Genomic DNA, 16,885 nt, shown 5'->3' with positions numbered 1-16,885 from the left:
CGAGGCAATTACTAAAAAATGACATCAATTTAAAAGTGTAAAAGAAGTTAGAATGACTCTTATATACTACTCTATAGCTAAGAAGTTCTCTATAAATATGTTAACAATGAGCCAAAATGCATTCGTGCTAATTACATATCCAGAAAAAAAACAAAATGCCTATGGGTGCTTTACGCTCCACCATTGAGCCATGTGTTAGCCTTTGCTATAAAAAATTAATTCCTTAATATACTTGTAGACAATGTAATAGTACAACTAGTCATTCTAGAGCATCGAGAAGGTGAATTGCGAGTATGCTACAATCAATTATGAAGAGTCATTCATCTATCTCCCCAACTGACATTAGACAGAAATTGCACTCTCAATATGGTTTAAAAGTTAGCTATTCTAAAGTTTGGCGTGCTAAAGAGATAACAAAATGTCATATATTTCGTTGAACCTGGCATTCATATAGTTTACTACCCTGGTTAGTCTATTAATTTGTTACCTTAAATGTGATCCATTAACCTTAAATGTAACATTTCAGAATGCTATGTGACATATAAGTATAATATGTGATGTTTAGACGTTATATGTGACATTTAGGTTTTATATGTGAGCTTTCGACCTTAAATGTGACAATATGATATCATATGTGACATTTTGGTCTTAAATGTGATCTTTAAACCTTATATGTAACATTCACGACTTACATGTGACAATTAAAACTTATTCATCATTTAACAAGTAATATGTACGTTTAATCATCAATTAAAGGTACCAAATAAAGTTGATGGAAACAAACTCAGGTAGTGTCGTCATCATTGAACAAGAAGAAAGGCGATTCAAGCGTTTATTTGCATCCTATAATGCATGCATACATCTCAAGTGATGTAGGTCATTGCTCTTTACATGTGACATTATGCTTTTATATGCGACTCTTGTCTGTTATGTGTGACCTTTACTTGTGGCATGTGATATTACTCTATTGACTATGATTTTTATTTGTATTCTGTAACAATTTGATGTTCCTTGTGACATTTCTCGATTGTATGTGACACATTGTTGTACTTTGTGATAGTGAATTTCTATTTTATACATATGATATTTATTTACATATATAATCATATCAATTTTAATATTGCTGAATCTTTCAACTGTTGGATTTGTGTGGGGAGAACACTTTCTATTTGCTAAAATCTTTGAGGCATCAACTCAAAAATCAGTAGAAGTTAATGATGTGTACGAGTAAACATGTGTATGTGATGCTATTAACTTTATGTGTAGAGATGTGTACCTGTATTGCGATTGGTTCATAACAACTAAAGATTCCAAGAAAAGTTATGAACCCATTCTCTTTCCTATTCCAAATTACGATAAGTCAGATGTCACAAATGAAACAGTTGTCATACTTCCCCCAAGACGACAAAGAGACATGAAAGAAGTAATAATAGATGTACCAACAACCAATCTGAGAATACACGTCCAGTTAAATGCTCAAGGTGTCACACTGAAGGATATAACCGAGCCACATGCACTGAATCTATCCAAGACTAACGTTTTATTAGCAGAATTAAAGCTCTTTTGGGGGTTGTTGTCTATTATATATGACTTTTATCATTTTGTTTGACATTTATGTGTTAAATCTGTTTGTGTGACTTGTTAGTATTAACTGTGATACTTGTAAGCTTTATACCTCCAGATTCTATGTAATATGCTAAAGAAAAGTTTATGGAGTAATCACAAATGCACATTTCATCATTATCACCATAAGTCTCAAAATTTATAAAGAAATTAGTCATATCCAACATAGAATTATGTTGTACGTGTTTGTCTAATGCTTCTACACAATCAATGGGACATCATTATCCCCAAAATATAAAAAATATTCAGGATTATCTACATCTAACTTCAATCCCAGCTTCTTAATTCTCAACCTTCACATATAATTTGAGCAGCAAGTCCTGCTCTTAACATTTCAGACTCCCTTTGTAAAGCTTCAATATTCATCGCCTCATTTCCTTCTAGAATCGCTTTGATGTATAAATATGCATGTATGCCATAATCGTACCTAAATAGAAAAAAATGTAAAGTAATAGTCATATACAATAACAAACAAGATTATGTATCACATTTAATGTGTAAAAGTCACAGGTGATACAAAAACATCACATATAACATCTACGCATCACACAAAATGATGAACTGTCACAAATAATGAGTATAAGTCACACAGAATGTATAAATATCACATAACACCAGCATATATCACTGATAAAAAGTATACGTCATACAAAATGTATAAATATCACATGAGACATGCGTATGTCACCGATAAAGTGTATATGTCACACAGAATGTATAAATATCTTATAACACCAGCATTTATTGTATAAAATAGAGAGTGCCCGTATAGTGCAGGAGTGACTAACGACATTAATTGTCTAATTATAAGTATTCTCTATTTCTCTGGTTTATAAACTTTGGACTTAATTCATTAGACGTAACACATAAAGCCAATACCCCAGAATTTGGGAAACATCCTTAAACAAAAAAGAAGAATTTCAAGCCAAGATACATGAATTTGGAAATGTACACATAAGTACACCTACCACATTTCCTATGCTTATTTATTTCATTAATTTATTATTTATTCATTTATCCTTAAAGTTAGTTTTATTAACATAAATTTCACATGTAAAAGAAACTAGGACTAATGCACCATAGTTGTTGTCCCCTTGATTGATTCCTAACTAGCATTACACGAATTCTCACGGTTGCATGTATGAATGTATGGGAAGAACTATTAGGCCTCTTATTTTGATGATGATTTACAAACCTCGTTATAGGTACTAATTGCTTGTTGAGTGATATAATAAAGGATGTATTTTATCAAGCAATTTAGTACCATAATTGGAGGATGGATGGAACTTGCACCATAACAATAATATCCAAGAAGGTGGAGGCAAGTTGATGAAGAAAAGCTATTTAAAGAGCAACATATACAAGAGGAGCTTCATCAACAAAATTAGCAGTTATCAAGCCTCAAGAGTTATATACATATGTGAGCGATATTTTTATTTTTTACTCTCTCTAGATCATAATGTAGGCAAGAAACAAAATAGATAACATTTGAAGCAATTGGGGTTCACACACACTCTCTCTTTTAAAATCATGTTTTTGACCAAATTTAAAAAAGATAAGCTTTTAGATTTGGGAAATGATTTTTCAAAAATTCCTTGTCTAACATGTCTATATTCATGTTTATAAACATTTCCCTAAATTTTATATTTTTTGGAATTTATTTGATATTTTTAAAAGGGGTTCAAAGTTTATTTTTATTGTTCATAACTGAACATGTGCACGTTATCAGTCGACTGATGAACAGTATCAGTCAACCGATGAAACGCGCTGGAATAGCAAAAAGTTTCTACTCAGTCGACTGATGAACTATCAGTCGATCGATGCAGATTATCAGTCGACTAATAATTTTATCAGTCGACCGATAGCATATGAGCGGCCTGTAATGGTTAGGTCATCAATCGACTGATGAACAGTATCAGTCGACTGATGGCACTGTAACGGCTAGTTTTGATTTTAGCTGATTTTTCAGGATTTTAGATTTTGTTTGGGATTTGGGCTGTTGTTTAGGGTTCCTATATATACCTCTTTTCTCTCTTCACTTCAGTAACTAAGCAAGCAAGAAAATTCTTTGAGTTTGTGTTTATTGTGTGTTTGGAGCTTAAACTCTCATTCTTCTCAATTCCGGATTTACACCTTCAATACTCACAACCTCAAGCTTCATTTGCAATCTTTTAATCCTTGTCATAGGGGTGTTGTAAGAGAGATTTTTTCATCTTATTCTACTGTGTGAAGAGCTTGATCTCGAGGAGATCAAATTGTGTAGTTGTGAGATCTCGGGGGAGATCGTTGTGAAGAAGTTCCAGCTTTCAAACCGGGTGTGTTTAGTGGATTACTATCGGGAGAGGTGGTTGGGGACGTAGGTCGTGAGGGTCGAACCTCATGAACACATTAGCGTGCAATTTGGCTAACTATTCTCTTACTCTCTCTCTTATTTATTGTCATAGTTTTATATTTGTGTCTTGTGTTGCATTAAATTTTATTAAATTTACACATTTATTGTTTGATTACCCTATTCACCCCCTCTAGGATAATTTTATTTAGTATCATAGCAAGGTCTCTATATTTGTTGAGGTTTAATCACCTTAGAGTAAAGATCAAAATGAACTCAAACATATATGTGCATATGCTTGAAGGTCAATCAATTACTAGACCTCCTTTATTTACCAACAATAATTTAGCCTATTGGAAAGCTAGGATGAGAATTTATTTATGATGTATTGATCTTGACATCCTAGAAATAGTAGAGAAGAAATATGTTGAAAAGCCTAGCAAAGATATGGCCGAGAATGAACGGCATTTGGCTAACCTTAATGTTAAAGCCATGAACGCCTTGATTTGCGGACTCACTCCAAATGAGTATAATAGAGTCTTCACGTATGCAATCACACACAAAATTTGGGAGAAACTATGTATCACTCATAAAGGGACTCCTCAAGTCAAGGAGTCCAAAATTAGTAGCCTCATGCATAAATATGAGTTATTTAAAATGCTTCCAAATGAGTCAATTGATGTCATGTTTTGTCGATTTACTAATATTGTTAATGAATTACATGGCCTTGACAAGGTGTTGGAGAACCAAGAGAATAACTAAAAAATTCGTTGCTCTCTAACACCGGTATGAGAGCCCAAAACTATGACTATTGAGGAAGCCAATGATCTTACGACGCTTACACTTGATGGCCTCATTGGCAAACTCAAAGTTCACAAGAAGAAGATCAATGGGAAGGAGGAAGAGCCCCAACAAGAAAATGAAGAGCCTTCTTAAAAGATGAATACTATTGCACTCAAAGGAGCAATTGATTATGACTCCTCCTCCTCGGATAGTGATATTGATGTCTCTAGAGAAGTGGCTTACCTCTCTAGGAGAATATCAAGATTGATAAAAATGAATAAAAATTTTAAAAACCATTCTAACAAATTCCCCTCTCGTGTAGGTAAATGCTTTGAGTCCAATGAACCAGGACTATAGCAAAGGATTGTCCCAAGATAAAAGAGAAATATATAAAGTACAAGAAGTAGAAGGTGGTGTATGCGGGATGAGAGGAATACGAACCAAGCGATTCAGATAGTGACGAAGAAGCCGCCAATATTGCTCTTCATGATCCAAACATATGCTTCATGGCTCATGAAGATGAGGTACAATCCAACTCCGATGATGAATTATTGTATATGCAATGTGAACTAAGAGCCGCTCTTGAGGAATTAAACTTTGAATTTAAAAAGTTGGCAAAAGAACATTCTTCTTCCCAAAAATTGCATAATTCATGTGACTCAAAATTTGAGCAATTACATTTCTCACTAAATAATATCATTGCTTTGAAGGATGAAATAATTAGAGACCTTGATTTTGAAAATAAACAATTAAGATCTTAAATTTAAAAATAAAAAAAATGAAAATGTCATGTTAAAAGTCAACCATGCTTCCACTAGTCCTAATCATCATCAATTTAGAAGAACATGGTATCATAGATCTCAAGCCCCCACCTACAAGAAAGGTTTTATTTGTGCATATTACATGAAATATGGTCATATTTCCACATATTGTAGGATTAGAGATAATATAAATGATTATGGGTTGATATGGGTACCTAAGGGTACCAAAAGTACTAACATTCAAGGACCCAACATTTGGGTACCTAAATTTTCTTCCACTTCTTTACATGTAGGGAATGTCTCGCACAAGACGTAAGGAGATGTGGTATCTTGATAGCGGTTGCTCTCATCACATGATGGGCAAGGATTTATTTGCAACCCTATCAAGGATGTAAGGAGGCAATGTATCCTTTGGCAGAGATGAGAAAGGTAAAATTGTAGGTATTGGTGTTATTGGTAAGAAGCCTTCTCTGATTATTAAAGATGTTTATTTAGTAAAAGGACTTAATCACAATCTTCTTAGCATTAGTCAACTTAGTGACAAAGGCTATGATATTTCTTTTAAACCGGATAAATGTATTGTTAGTCTTAATGACAAAACCATTTTTGTTGCCCTTATAAAAGCTAATGTGTATATTTTTGAGATGAATGAGCTTATAGATCAAGATGTAAAATGTCTTGCCGCGGTGGATGGTGATCCTTGGATTTGACACAAAAGGCTTGGTCATTCTAACATGAAGCTTATTTCCAAGCTATCAAAGAAGAACTTAGTAAGAGGACTACCTACCTTAACCTTTGCCAAAGATTCTCAATGTGAGGAATGTGCCAAAGGTAAACAAATTAAGAGTTCTTTCAAATCCATAAATAAGGTATCCACCACTAAACCTTTACAATTGCTTCATCTTGATTTATTTGGTCCTATGCGTGTTGCCTCATTAGGAGGAAAGAATTATGTATTTGTTATTGTTGATGATTTTTCACGCTTTACATGTGTTATATTTCTTTTAAATAAAGATGAATGTTTTAAAGAATTTTTTTCATCTTGTAAAAAGAATTGAAAATGAAAAAGATTTGAAACTTGTAAATTCAAAATAATTTTTTAGTGATTTTTGTGACCATCATGGTATTACACATACGTTTTTCGTTCCAAAAACACCACAACAAAATGATGTTGTTGAATAGAAAAATCGTACCATACAAGAGATGGCACGTACTATAATTAATGCTTTTGATTTGCTAAAATATTTTTGGGTGAAAACCGTCAATACAGCTTGCTATGTTTTAAATCGTGTTTTAATTAGACCTATTTTCAAGAAAATACCTTATGAACTTTATTTTAGCAAAACTCTAAATATTAGCTATTTTCGGATTTTGGTTGTAAATGTTTTATTTTGAACATAAAAGACCACCATGACAAATTTGATTCAAAGATAGATGTAGGAATATTTTTGGGATATACATCAAGGAGTAAGGCTTATAGAGTTTTCAATAAACGAACACTCGTTGTCGAAGAATCTATAAACGTTATCTTTGATGAAACTAATGTTGGTTTACAAGATTGTGTGCCTAGTAGGGATGATGATGACATTAAAGGTGGAATGGAACTATTGCAAATAAATAACACCTCCTCAACGGTTGCATCAAAGGATGGGGAAGGAGAGCATGAACCAAATCAAGAAGAACTCCCCAAAGCATGGAAGTTTGTACTGGATTATCCCAAAGAGCAAATCATTGGAAGCCCATCTAAAGGTGTCATGACTCGCTCAAGGGCTATGAGCGAGTGTGGTAATGTTGCTTTCTTATCCCAAATTGAACCTAAACGCGTTGATGATGCTTTGAATGATGAATTTTGGGTTTTAGCTATGCATGATGAATTAAATAATTTTTAAAGAAATAATGTTTGGAAACTTATTCCTAGACCTAAAGATTTCCATGTTATTGGAACAAAATGAGTTTTTAGAAATAAACTTAATGAATTTGGCATAGTGACTGGAAATAAAGCTCGTTTAGTTGCCCAATGATACAATCAAGAGGAGGGCATTGGTTATGACAAAATTTTTACACCGGTTGCAAGATTGGAGTTAATTAGAATGTTTTTTGTTTTTGCTAGCTTTAAAAATTTTAAATTATTTCAAATGGATGTTAAAAGTGCTTTCTTGAATGAGTTTATTGAAGAAGAGGTGTATGTTGAACAACCCCCTGGTTTTATTGATTCACTATTTTCTAATCATGTTTACTGGGTACAAAAAGCTTTGTATGGGTTAAAACAAGCTCATAGAGCTTGGTAAGCTCGCCTTTCAAGTTTTCTCATTGATAATGGCTTTTCAAAGGGAAAAATTGATAACACTCTATTTATTAGAAAAAAGAAAAATGATTTTATTTTAGTTCAAATTTATGTTGATGATATTATCTTTGGTACTACTAATGAATTATTGTGCAAGAAATTTTTAAAAGTTATGCAAGAGCATTTTGAGATGAGCATGATGGGAGAGCTTACATTCTTTCTCGGTCTCTAAGTCAAATAAACCAATGATGGTATTTTTGTGTCACAAAACAAATACGCGAGAGAGTTGGTCAAAAAATTCGGCATGTTAAGTTCCAAGCACGCATCAACTCCTATGAAAACCTACATCAAATTGGACAAGGAAGAAAGTGGTGAGAAAGTAGATCAAAAGTTTTATCGAGGTATGATTGATGGTCTACTTTAACTCATCGCTAGTAGATCAGATATTATGTTTAGTGTTTGTGCATGTGCACGTTTTTAAGCTTCTCCTAGAAAATCTCACTTAATTGCGGTTAAAAGAATTATTAAGTATATAAATGATACTATTGAACTTGGTTTGTTTTATCCGAAGAATATAAATTTTGATATTTATGGTTATTGTGATGCCGACTTTGCTTATAAATGATACTATTGAACTTGGTTTGTTTTATCCAAAGAATATAAATTTTGATCTTTATGGTTATTGTGATGCTGACTTTGCCGGATGCAAAGTAGACCGCATGAGTGCTAGTGGCACATGTCATTTCTTAGGCAATTCACTTGTTTCTTGGTCTTCCAAGAAACAAAATTGTGTTGCCTTATCCACTACGAAAGCGGAATACATTACCGCCGGCTTATATTGTGCACAATTATTATGGATGAAACAAAATTTAGTTGACTTTGATTTACATTTTCATGATATAAAGATATTTTGTGATAATACTAGTGCAATAAATATTTTAAAAAACTCCGTTTTACATACTAGAACCAAGCACATAGATATTTGCCACCATTTCTTACGTGATCATGTAGAGAGGAAAGATGTATTCCTTATTATATTAATACTAAATCACAATTAGCAGATATCTTTACCAAACCTCTTAGTGAAGAAAATTTTTGTCGTATAAGAAATGAGTTAGGCATGTGCATCCTTTGATTGTTTGTTTTGATGATTTTTTGCTTGCTCTTGGTTTTTGGTTTAACATTTTCATATCTTAATATTTTATTCACACTCATTGTCATAACATGTTTGAATGCACAAAGATACTTAGAGGAGTGGTTGGGAGAGACCGGGGTAAATTTTAAGAGGAGTGGGTTGGTAGTAAAGCCTAGGGAGAGGTAGTAAATCCAAACACTTGAGGAATGTGACACGGGTAGGCCAACACTTAAAGAAGTATCTTGTGGGTTTTACAACATGTATATTATTTTTTACCCCATTTTGATGTTGACAAAGGGGAAGAAATATCTCTTCTTTGTGCACATAGATAGGGGGAGAGTCTTATAGATAGGGGAAGCAACTATGTATAAGTAGAAATTTTATTTTATTTTGGCTCCTTTATAATGGTTGTTTGTCATCATCAAAAAAAGGAAGATTGTTAGATCTCTTATTTTGATGATGATTTACAAACCCCATTACAGGTACTAATTGCTTGTTAAGTGATATAATACATGAAGTATTTTGTCAAGCAATTTAGTGCCACAATTGGAGGATGGATAGAACTTGCACCATAACGATGATGTCCAAGGAGATGGAGGAAAGTTGGTGAAGAAAAGCTATTTAAAGAGCAACATATATAAGAGGAGCTTCATCAACAAAATTAGCAAATATCGAGCCTCAAGAGTTGTATACATATGTGAGCAATATTTGTATTTTTTACTTTCTCTCTAGCTCATAATGTAGGTAAGAAACAAAGTAGATAACATTTGAAGCAATTGGGGTTCACACACACACACACACTTTTAAAATCATTTTTTTGACCAATTTTGAAAAATGATAAGCTTTTACCTTTGGGAAATGATTTTTTTAAAACTTTTCTAACATGTCTATATTCATGTTTATAAACATTTCCCTAAATTTTATATTTTTTAGAATTTATTTGATATTTTTAAAATGGGTTCAAAGTTCATTTTTATTGTTCATAACTGACCATGTGCACGTTATCAGTCGACTGATAAATAGTATCAGTCGACTGATGAAACACACTAGAATAGCAGAAAGTTTCTACTCAATCGACTGATGAACCATCGGTCGATCGATGCAGGTTATTAGTCGACTGATGATTTTATTAGTCGACCGATAGCAGATGAGCGGCCTATAACGGTCAACTCATCAGTCGACTGATGAACAATATTAGTCGGTTGATGGCACTGTAATGACTAGTTTTGGTTTCAGCTGATTTTTTAGGATTTTGGATTTTGTTTGGAATTTGGGCTATTGTTTGGGGTTTCTATATATATCTCTTTACCCTCTTCACTTCAGTAACTAAGCAAGCAAGAAAAATTCTTTGAGTTTGTGTTTATTGTGTGTTTTGAGCTTAAACTCTCATCAGTAACTAAGCAAGCAAGAAAAATTCTTTGAGTTTGTGTTTATTGTGTGTTTTGAGCTTAAACTCTCATTCTTCTCAATTTTGGATTTACACCTTCTTTGAGTTTGTGTTTATTGTGTGTTTTGAGCTTAAACTCTCATTCTTCTCAATTTTGGATTTACACCTTCGATACCCACAACCCCAAGCTTCATTTGTAATCTCTTAATCCTTGCCATAGGGGTGTTGTAAGAGAGATTTTTTTTATCTTATTCTACTATGTGGATAGCTTTATCTCGAGGAGATCAAATTGTGTAGTTATGAGATCTCGGGGAAGATCGCTGTGAAGAAGTTTCGGCTTCTAAACCGGGTGTGTTTAGTGAATTACCATCAGGAGAGGTGGTTGGGGACGTAGATCGTGAGGACCGAACCTCATGAACACATCGGCGTGCAATTTGGCTTAGTATTCTCTTACTCTCTCTCTCTCTCTCTCTCTCTCTTATTTATTGTCATTGTTTTATATTTGTGTCTTGTGTTGCATTAAATTTCATAAATTGTACATTTATTGTTTGATTACCCTATTCACCTCCCTCTAGGGTAATTTCAAGAACAACTTCTTATGTACTAAGTTTTCTGCTAATGCAATGCAAATATTTTATACTAATTTCCTTTTCATTTTGATTATGTTGCCAATTAAGGTAACTAATCCCCAAGGCCTATCATAAGAAAGTTGATCTTTCCTACGATTCTAGCAATTTGTTTAGAAAACCATTTTTAGTTCTCAACGTCTTCGACAAGATAACTGACTAGTTATGAAGCCGAATGATTTTATCACAAATTCAATCTTGTCATATATTTGATTAGGATGCAACAAAGCTTCACCGGATTTGGACTAAAGAGAAAATGGAGTCTGGATATTTTCTAATTTGATCTTGACAATATAACCATGACACATGAAACACTAATCTAAAGAAGTAAAAGTTAAGAAAATAGTTACCCTCAATTTCACAGGAATTGGGTAATTGAGAGCTGGGCATATCAACAAACACTTGGTGGGCATACAAAACACACAAGTGAAAGTAATAAGCATAACGAATCTGATGTAGTTTGAAGAATTGAAAGACACTCATTTGTAGGAAAAAGAACGGGCCTTGAGGATGATTTTGCGTAGTCTGCAATGAGAGAGAAATTAATTAGAAATGGAAATAGAAATAGGATGATGAAGTGCGACTTGGGGTCGATACTGGTCTCCTAGCCAAGGCTACAGACGTCAAGCTTACAGTCAGTGGGGGTCCTTGTCGGAGTGAAGACGATGACAAGCTTCCTTATTCTGGCCGTAGGGGGTGACAACGGAGCGAAGACAATCAAGGAGCGTCGACGAAGATGAATCAAACTTGTAGGGGTCGACAACGGCCAACTTGCGGTGTCGGCGGTCGGGATCCTCGTTGGTGGCAGCGGAGGAGTGGGATCTTGAGAAGAAGAGGGATCTTGAGAAGAAGAGGGTGATAGGAAAAAGTAGTTGCAGAGGATGTGGTTTTTTTTAATTTTAAATGGGAAGGGTAATCTTGGAATAGCTTTGTTGGATAGTGGCTTTCTGCATTATTGGGGAGATAGTTACACTAAAGTTTCAGTTCAAGGTCTAGGGAGCATGAATTTTTTGACAGGGGAGGAGGATGCATGGCATTAGTTTCGGAAGTTCGTCAAAACAACTTTTTTTCTTTATTATTATTTTTATTTTTTTGTGTCCTCGATGAAAATCGTGCATACGCGTTAACAGTAAAGTAGCTCACCCGTCTCATCCTTGCCGGCGGCAACTAGGTCGGAAACCTCTGATTATTGGTTTTCTCCTCCTCCTATGGAGGAAGCTCGAACTTGATGCGGATGGAAGCTTAATTTAGCAAGGCTGCTTGTGAATCAAGCGTCAAGGGAGCGATCCGAGATCAACCGGCCGGTGTTGTTCCCGGAGCCTTCTCCATCCCAGGTGTGGGCGGAACGTCTACAAAGCACCTAGAATTTATTGGTCGTGTTGCATGGTCTTTGATTTGTGCGGAAGAGTTGTCTCATTATTCATAAGATTAACAAGATTAATTGTACGGTCTGCATGGGGGTGAGCAAAATCTACTGAGGACCCCGAGTAATGAGCTTCACCCACTAGAAGACATTGTTTTCTAAGGTTCAAAGCAGTCAGTCCGTCAGGTTGATCTTTTGGCTGTCGTCTGACATTAGCTAGATTTGCACTTGAGAGCGTTCAAGAGTTTTTATCTTCTTTTATTTCCCCGCTGGACATTTTAGCCTAGATATTTTTAGGCTGCCTCCTGTTTGCGAAGGGTCCTATATTCAAAAAAATAAAAATAAAAATTAAAAAAAAAAAAGCTCTGGTACTCCCATTGTTTATCATTTTTTCTATCAAAAATTGCATCAATCATCTACAAACGTAGACGCGCCGATAGGACAAATTTTCAAAACCAACCTATTTGGACTTTTATTCCCAAAAAAAGACCCGTTTCACATTTATTTAGAAAAACCGACCTGGTTTCAGCCTCAGCGCTGAAACCAGGTCGGTTTTTGAAAAAAACTCTCCGAAACTTCACGGGAGTTGAACTCCCGTGAAGTTTTTTGAACTACGAAACTTCACGGGAGTTCAACTCCCGTGAAGTTTCGGAGAGTTTTTTTCAAAAACCGACCTGGTTTCAGTACTGAAGCTGAAACCAGGTCGGTTTTTGCAATTATTTTTGAATGGGGTCGTTTTTTGGGAATAAAAGTCCAAATAGGTTGGTTTAGAAAATTTGTCCCGCGCCGATATCATAAACTAATTATGTACTTGATGCATATAACCAAAGCCATAATCGTAAGTCCAAATAGAATAGAATTACAAAATTTTACGCTAAAAGGCTTCATGAGCTTTCAATTCCAATCTAATTTAAATCCATTTTCTAATATAAAAGAAAAACCTACACACTAGAAACCATAGGATAATTTGTTCACTGAAAGTCTTCAAACGATGAAAATGAGCAGATAAAACAAACGTAATTCATACAATTTGCAGCATATGGCTGTATCTCACGAAATCAAGGGCTCAAGGAAGCTTCTCGCAGTATTTTTTTACATGACCGTTTCTCTTCCCATACATATAATGTGTCAATCATCACACATGATCCAAATAGCATTATCTCAACTCTGCAAACAAATCGACCTTCATTTATGTAGGCCTTTCTTTCTTCTTCTATTTTTTCCCAAAGTCAATCAATCATAAGTTCCAGTTTGTATAAACTGTTTATACAATTTCTAGATACATGAATACAGTTTATACAAAGGGAGGAGAGCAAACAATACTTGCTACTTATCAAACCCACTGGAATTGCACCATGAGCGTATCGAGAACCCTGCCTCCATGGCATGCTTCAAATAACCTCAACTTTTCTGCAAGTAATTTGACTGCAGAAAAGGTTCTGTAGTTATAAGATGAATCAGAAGAAATATTAATCTTGTCAATTACTGACGAGGCTTGACTGGGGAAAAACCATGGCCCCCTCTTGGCCAACTAGTGAAAGCTGCTCCTGCAACGAGCAACCAGAGTAGCTGCGGGGAAAAACATGAGGGGAAAAAAACTTTATTTCTTATCAACATGAGGAAATAAGGATGCATGATAATCGTGCAAGAACCTACGATGTTGTCAAAAATGGTCACATCGTGCAAAAAGTTTTTGTATGAACCAGCATTGGGTGAGCACAGGAGAGAGCTGATTACTCGAGACATACAATACCTTCTGCATAGCACAAAAATATTTTAGCACAAGTGTTTTTTTTCTTTCTTCCTTTTTTTTTTTTTGAGATAGGATATGAACATGAAGCATCACAAAAGGAAAGGGAAAAACATTACCAGTTGTTAGCATATCTCACACAATTCTTTAATTTCTGGGTGGATTTGTCTCAAATGCTAAGGGCATCATATGCACTTGATGGATCAATTTAGAAGAATTGGCAATATTTCAGTGAAGCAGATATCGCCAAAACCGGTGTGATGTAAACTCAATAACAAATGAAGCGAGAAATGTAAAAAGAATATAGTCTCTAGCTCCCTTCAAAGGGGTCTTCAACAACCCAATGGATATCCTGCTTCAAACAAAAACAAGGTAGGATCAAATTTAGTATCATCAGCCTGAGACATAAAACAGTGAATAAGTAGTTTTTTATTATGAATACAAATATTAGAAGACTAGATACCATTTGTGCCCGAGTATGATACTAGTCTTCATGCTTTATAGATCATAACCCACACAAAGAAAAAAAGGAGAGGTGTGGTTAAGAATGCCTCACATTTTTTTCCTACCCCAGAAAAAATTAAAGGGTTATTCACTTATCTTTCCTATGAATCCAAAACAATTTTTTTAACAAATAGACCACCTGAGGGTAAAATAGTCAAATAAAGTTCAATAATGGGTCTATCTGCTGCATTAGAATTTAGAACTACTAGGGTTGCACTTGGGCAATAGTACAGGGGGTCTATCTGCAACTAACCCGCCTGAAGCTATACGTGATAGAAAGAATTTCCATTGAGAATTCCTAAAACAAAATGCATATTTTCCTCCAAGCATGCATATTAACAACCAACAGAAGTGAGTGAAGCCTGACAAAAGGTTTATATTTCAGACACCTAGGCGCATGCAAGCTTGATGATACTTTTTTACTTCATTAACCAATCATTGATACTTTTTGACTTAATTAACCAATCATGCTTGTACTGACTTTTAAGAAACAGTTGTCTCTGATAATCCTTAGCAATTGTTAACATCTTTGTGAAATCTATTGCTGCTAGAATTCGAAGGAATGTGAACTAGGTTTCCCTTGTTCCTAAAAAGAAAGCTCACACTCTATTCTACTGGAGGGTAACCAGACATTAGTTATGACCAGAGGTGGACAAGAATGGAGTTGGAGACGGGGTGCGAAAATCTTACTTCACCTTCTAGTAGTAGTAGTGGAACCTAGCGCGAGGATTGAATGGGCGAGTACTTTAGAATAGAACGTTTTGGAGGAGAGGACACGAGGGGGAGGAGAAAGATTCACATACTTTATGATATTACCTATGAACTCTCACTAATTTTGGAGATTCTTAGCACAGTACCCTTGTATATGAGCTGATGAACGACGTAAGTTTTCGTAGTATTGTACGGTGAAGACATCAATCAGAGATATACACCACCAATAGACATCACACCCCAATTCTTATCGTCTAAATCCGATTAACACATATTTTGGTTTGCCAAAAGAAAGACATTATAATCAACTCCACTGCTTTATTTTCGATTCATTCTTTCTGGAGTTTCCCCCTCCTCTCCGCACCCCTCCTGAAGGGGGAAAGAAGAACCACTCATTCTCAGAGTGAGCATCAAATCTTAAAAAGTCAGAATCAAGTTGACTTCTGCAAACCAGAAGTATCACCCAATCTGAGCTGCCATCTAATTCTCTAATTGCTAGAACCTATGTTACCCGGGTACTTCTACCATGAAGCAGCACCCGTACCGGACATGTACCCAACGTGTATCTGTACCCAAACTTCATGGACACTCCTTGGGTATATGCATACATTTATTTAGACATGTACTCAATTAATATAAGTTTTACTTTAAAACACTTGTCATACACTTCTTAGATGCATATGCTACATATCACATCCATTTCTTGAAACTCGTTAGATACGGGTCGGATTTGTTTCAGCTCATATGCAAGTTAAAAACTATAATTTTGAGGGTCGTTTGTGTGTCTAGTTAAAAAACGGCAGTTTCTAACTTATAATAATCAACAAAATGAAATAAACTTAGATTGTTATAGGAATTTTAATTCTAATAACACATAAATCGAAAAACAGTAATGATCTAATGTAAATTATTAATTTCAATATATGTTGTTGTGCCCCCCATCCCTACATTTTACAAATTTTCCATGTCCCGTACCCGCACCACCACCGGTACCCATACCCGTTTCCATGCAACTTAGGCTAAAACTAAGACTAAACACAGACAAAACCAAAAAAGAGATCCAAAGAATGATAGAATATAAAGTCCTTCATCTTAAACTGAAGAAAGAATATCAAAATACTGGAATTGACCAAATACTATTAGCTTAGAGTTCATAAATATAGCTTGTTCATTTTCATTACTGTTTATTTAATTTATTCTTCAAGAAAGCAAGAGAGTCAGGCTATCATACTACTGTAAATGCAAAAGAATAATTTATTGTAAGGTGAGAGGTACTAACCATATGGTGTATGCTGTAAGAAATTTCAAGTGCTTCATCCCACTTGTTCATCCTTAGAAGTCCTCTAATGAGGTAAAACAGGAGGGGGAATTCTGGAACAAGACCTTTTCTTATCATCTCAGCATAAAGTTCAAATCCTTTATCAGCCTTGGATGTTAAACACAGGCTTTCTATCAAAGAAGAATATATATTCTTGCTGATAACCGGTGAACATGATGATGTACTAGTTATCTCCTTGTGCAACTCCAAGGCTTTGTCCAGTCTGCCCGCTTTATAAAAGCTATCAATTAAAAGTCTATAAGCAGGAGCTATCGGCACTGAACTGTATTCTGTTATCTCTTCCAAAAGCC

General features: G+C 34.9%; 1 protein-coding gene and 1 long non-coding RNA gene across 3 annotated transcripts in view; both read right to left on the bottom strand.

Moving 5' to 3' along the window:
• On the bottom strand, positions 1,762–11,936 carry LOC109830559. Of its 2 annotated transcripts, XR_002244330.1 has the most exons (4): positions 11,562–11,936; positions 11,279–11,453; positions 7,994–8,122; positions 1,762–2,050 (listed from the first exon to the last, which is right to left on the bottom strand). It is a non-coding gene; the product is annotated as an uncharacterized LOC109830559 (long non-coding RNA). The 2 variants fall into 2 exon arrangements; XR_002244329.1 differs by lacking the exon at positions 7,994–8,122 and having other exon boundaries at positions 11,562–11,932.
• The window catches only part of LOC109830960 (pentatricopeptide repeat-containing protein At1g06710, mitochondrial-like), a 12,083-nt gene continuing 8,645 nt past the window's right edge, over positions 13,448–16,885 (bottom strand). The window contains 4 exon segments of the mRNA XM_020398311.1: positions 13,448–13,860; positions 13,948–14,047; positions 14,161–14,393; positions 16,536–16,885. The exon segment at positions 16,536–16,885 is cut by the window's right edge and continues 26 nt beyond it. Of these exon segments, the coding sequence (XP_020253900.1) occupies positions 14,352–14,393; positions 16,536–16,885 (392 nt within the window). The 3' untranslated portion in view covers positions 13,448–13,860; positions 13,948–14,047; positions 14,161–14,351.

This window comes from Asparagus officinalis, chromosome 2 (assembly GCF_001876935.1).
Source record: "Asparagus officinalis chromosome 2, Aspof.V1, whole genome shotgun sequence".
Lineage (NCBI taxonomy): Eukaryota > Viridiplantae > Streptophyta > Magnoliopsida > Asparagales > Asparagaceae > Asparagus > Asparagus officinalis.
This window is presented reverse-complemented; position numbering and strand designations above follow the sequence as displayed.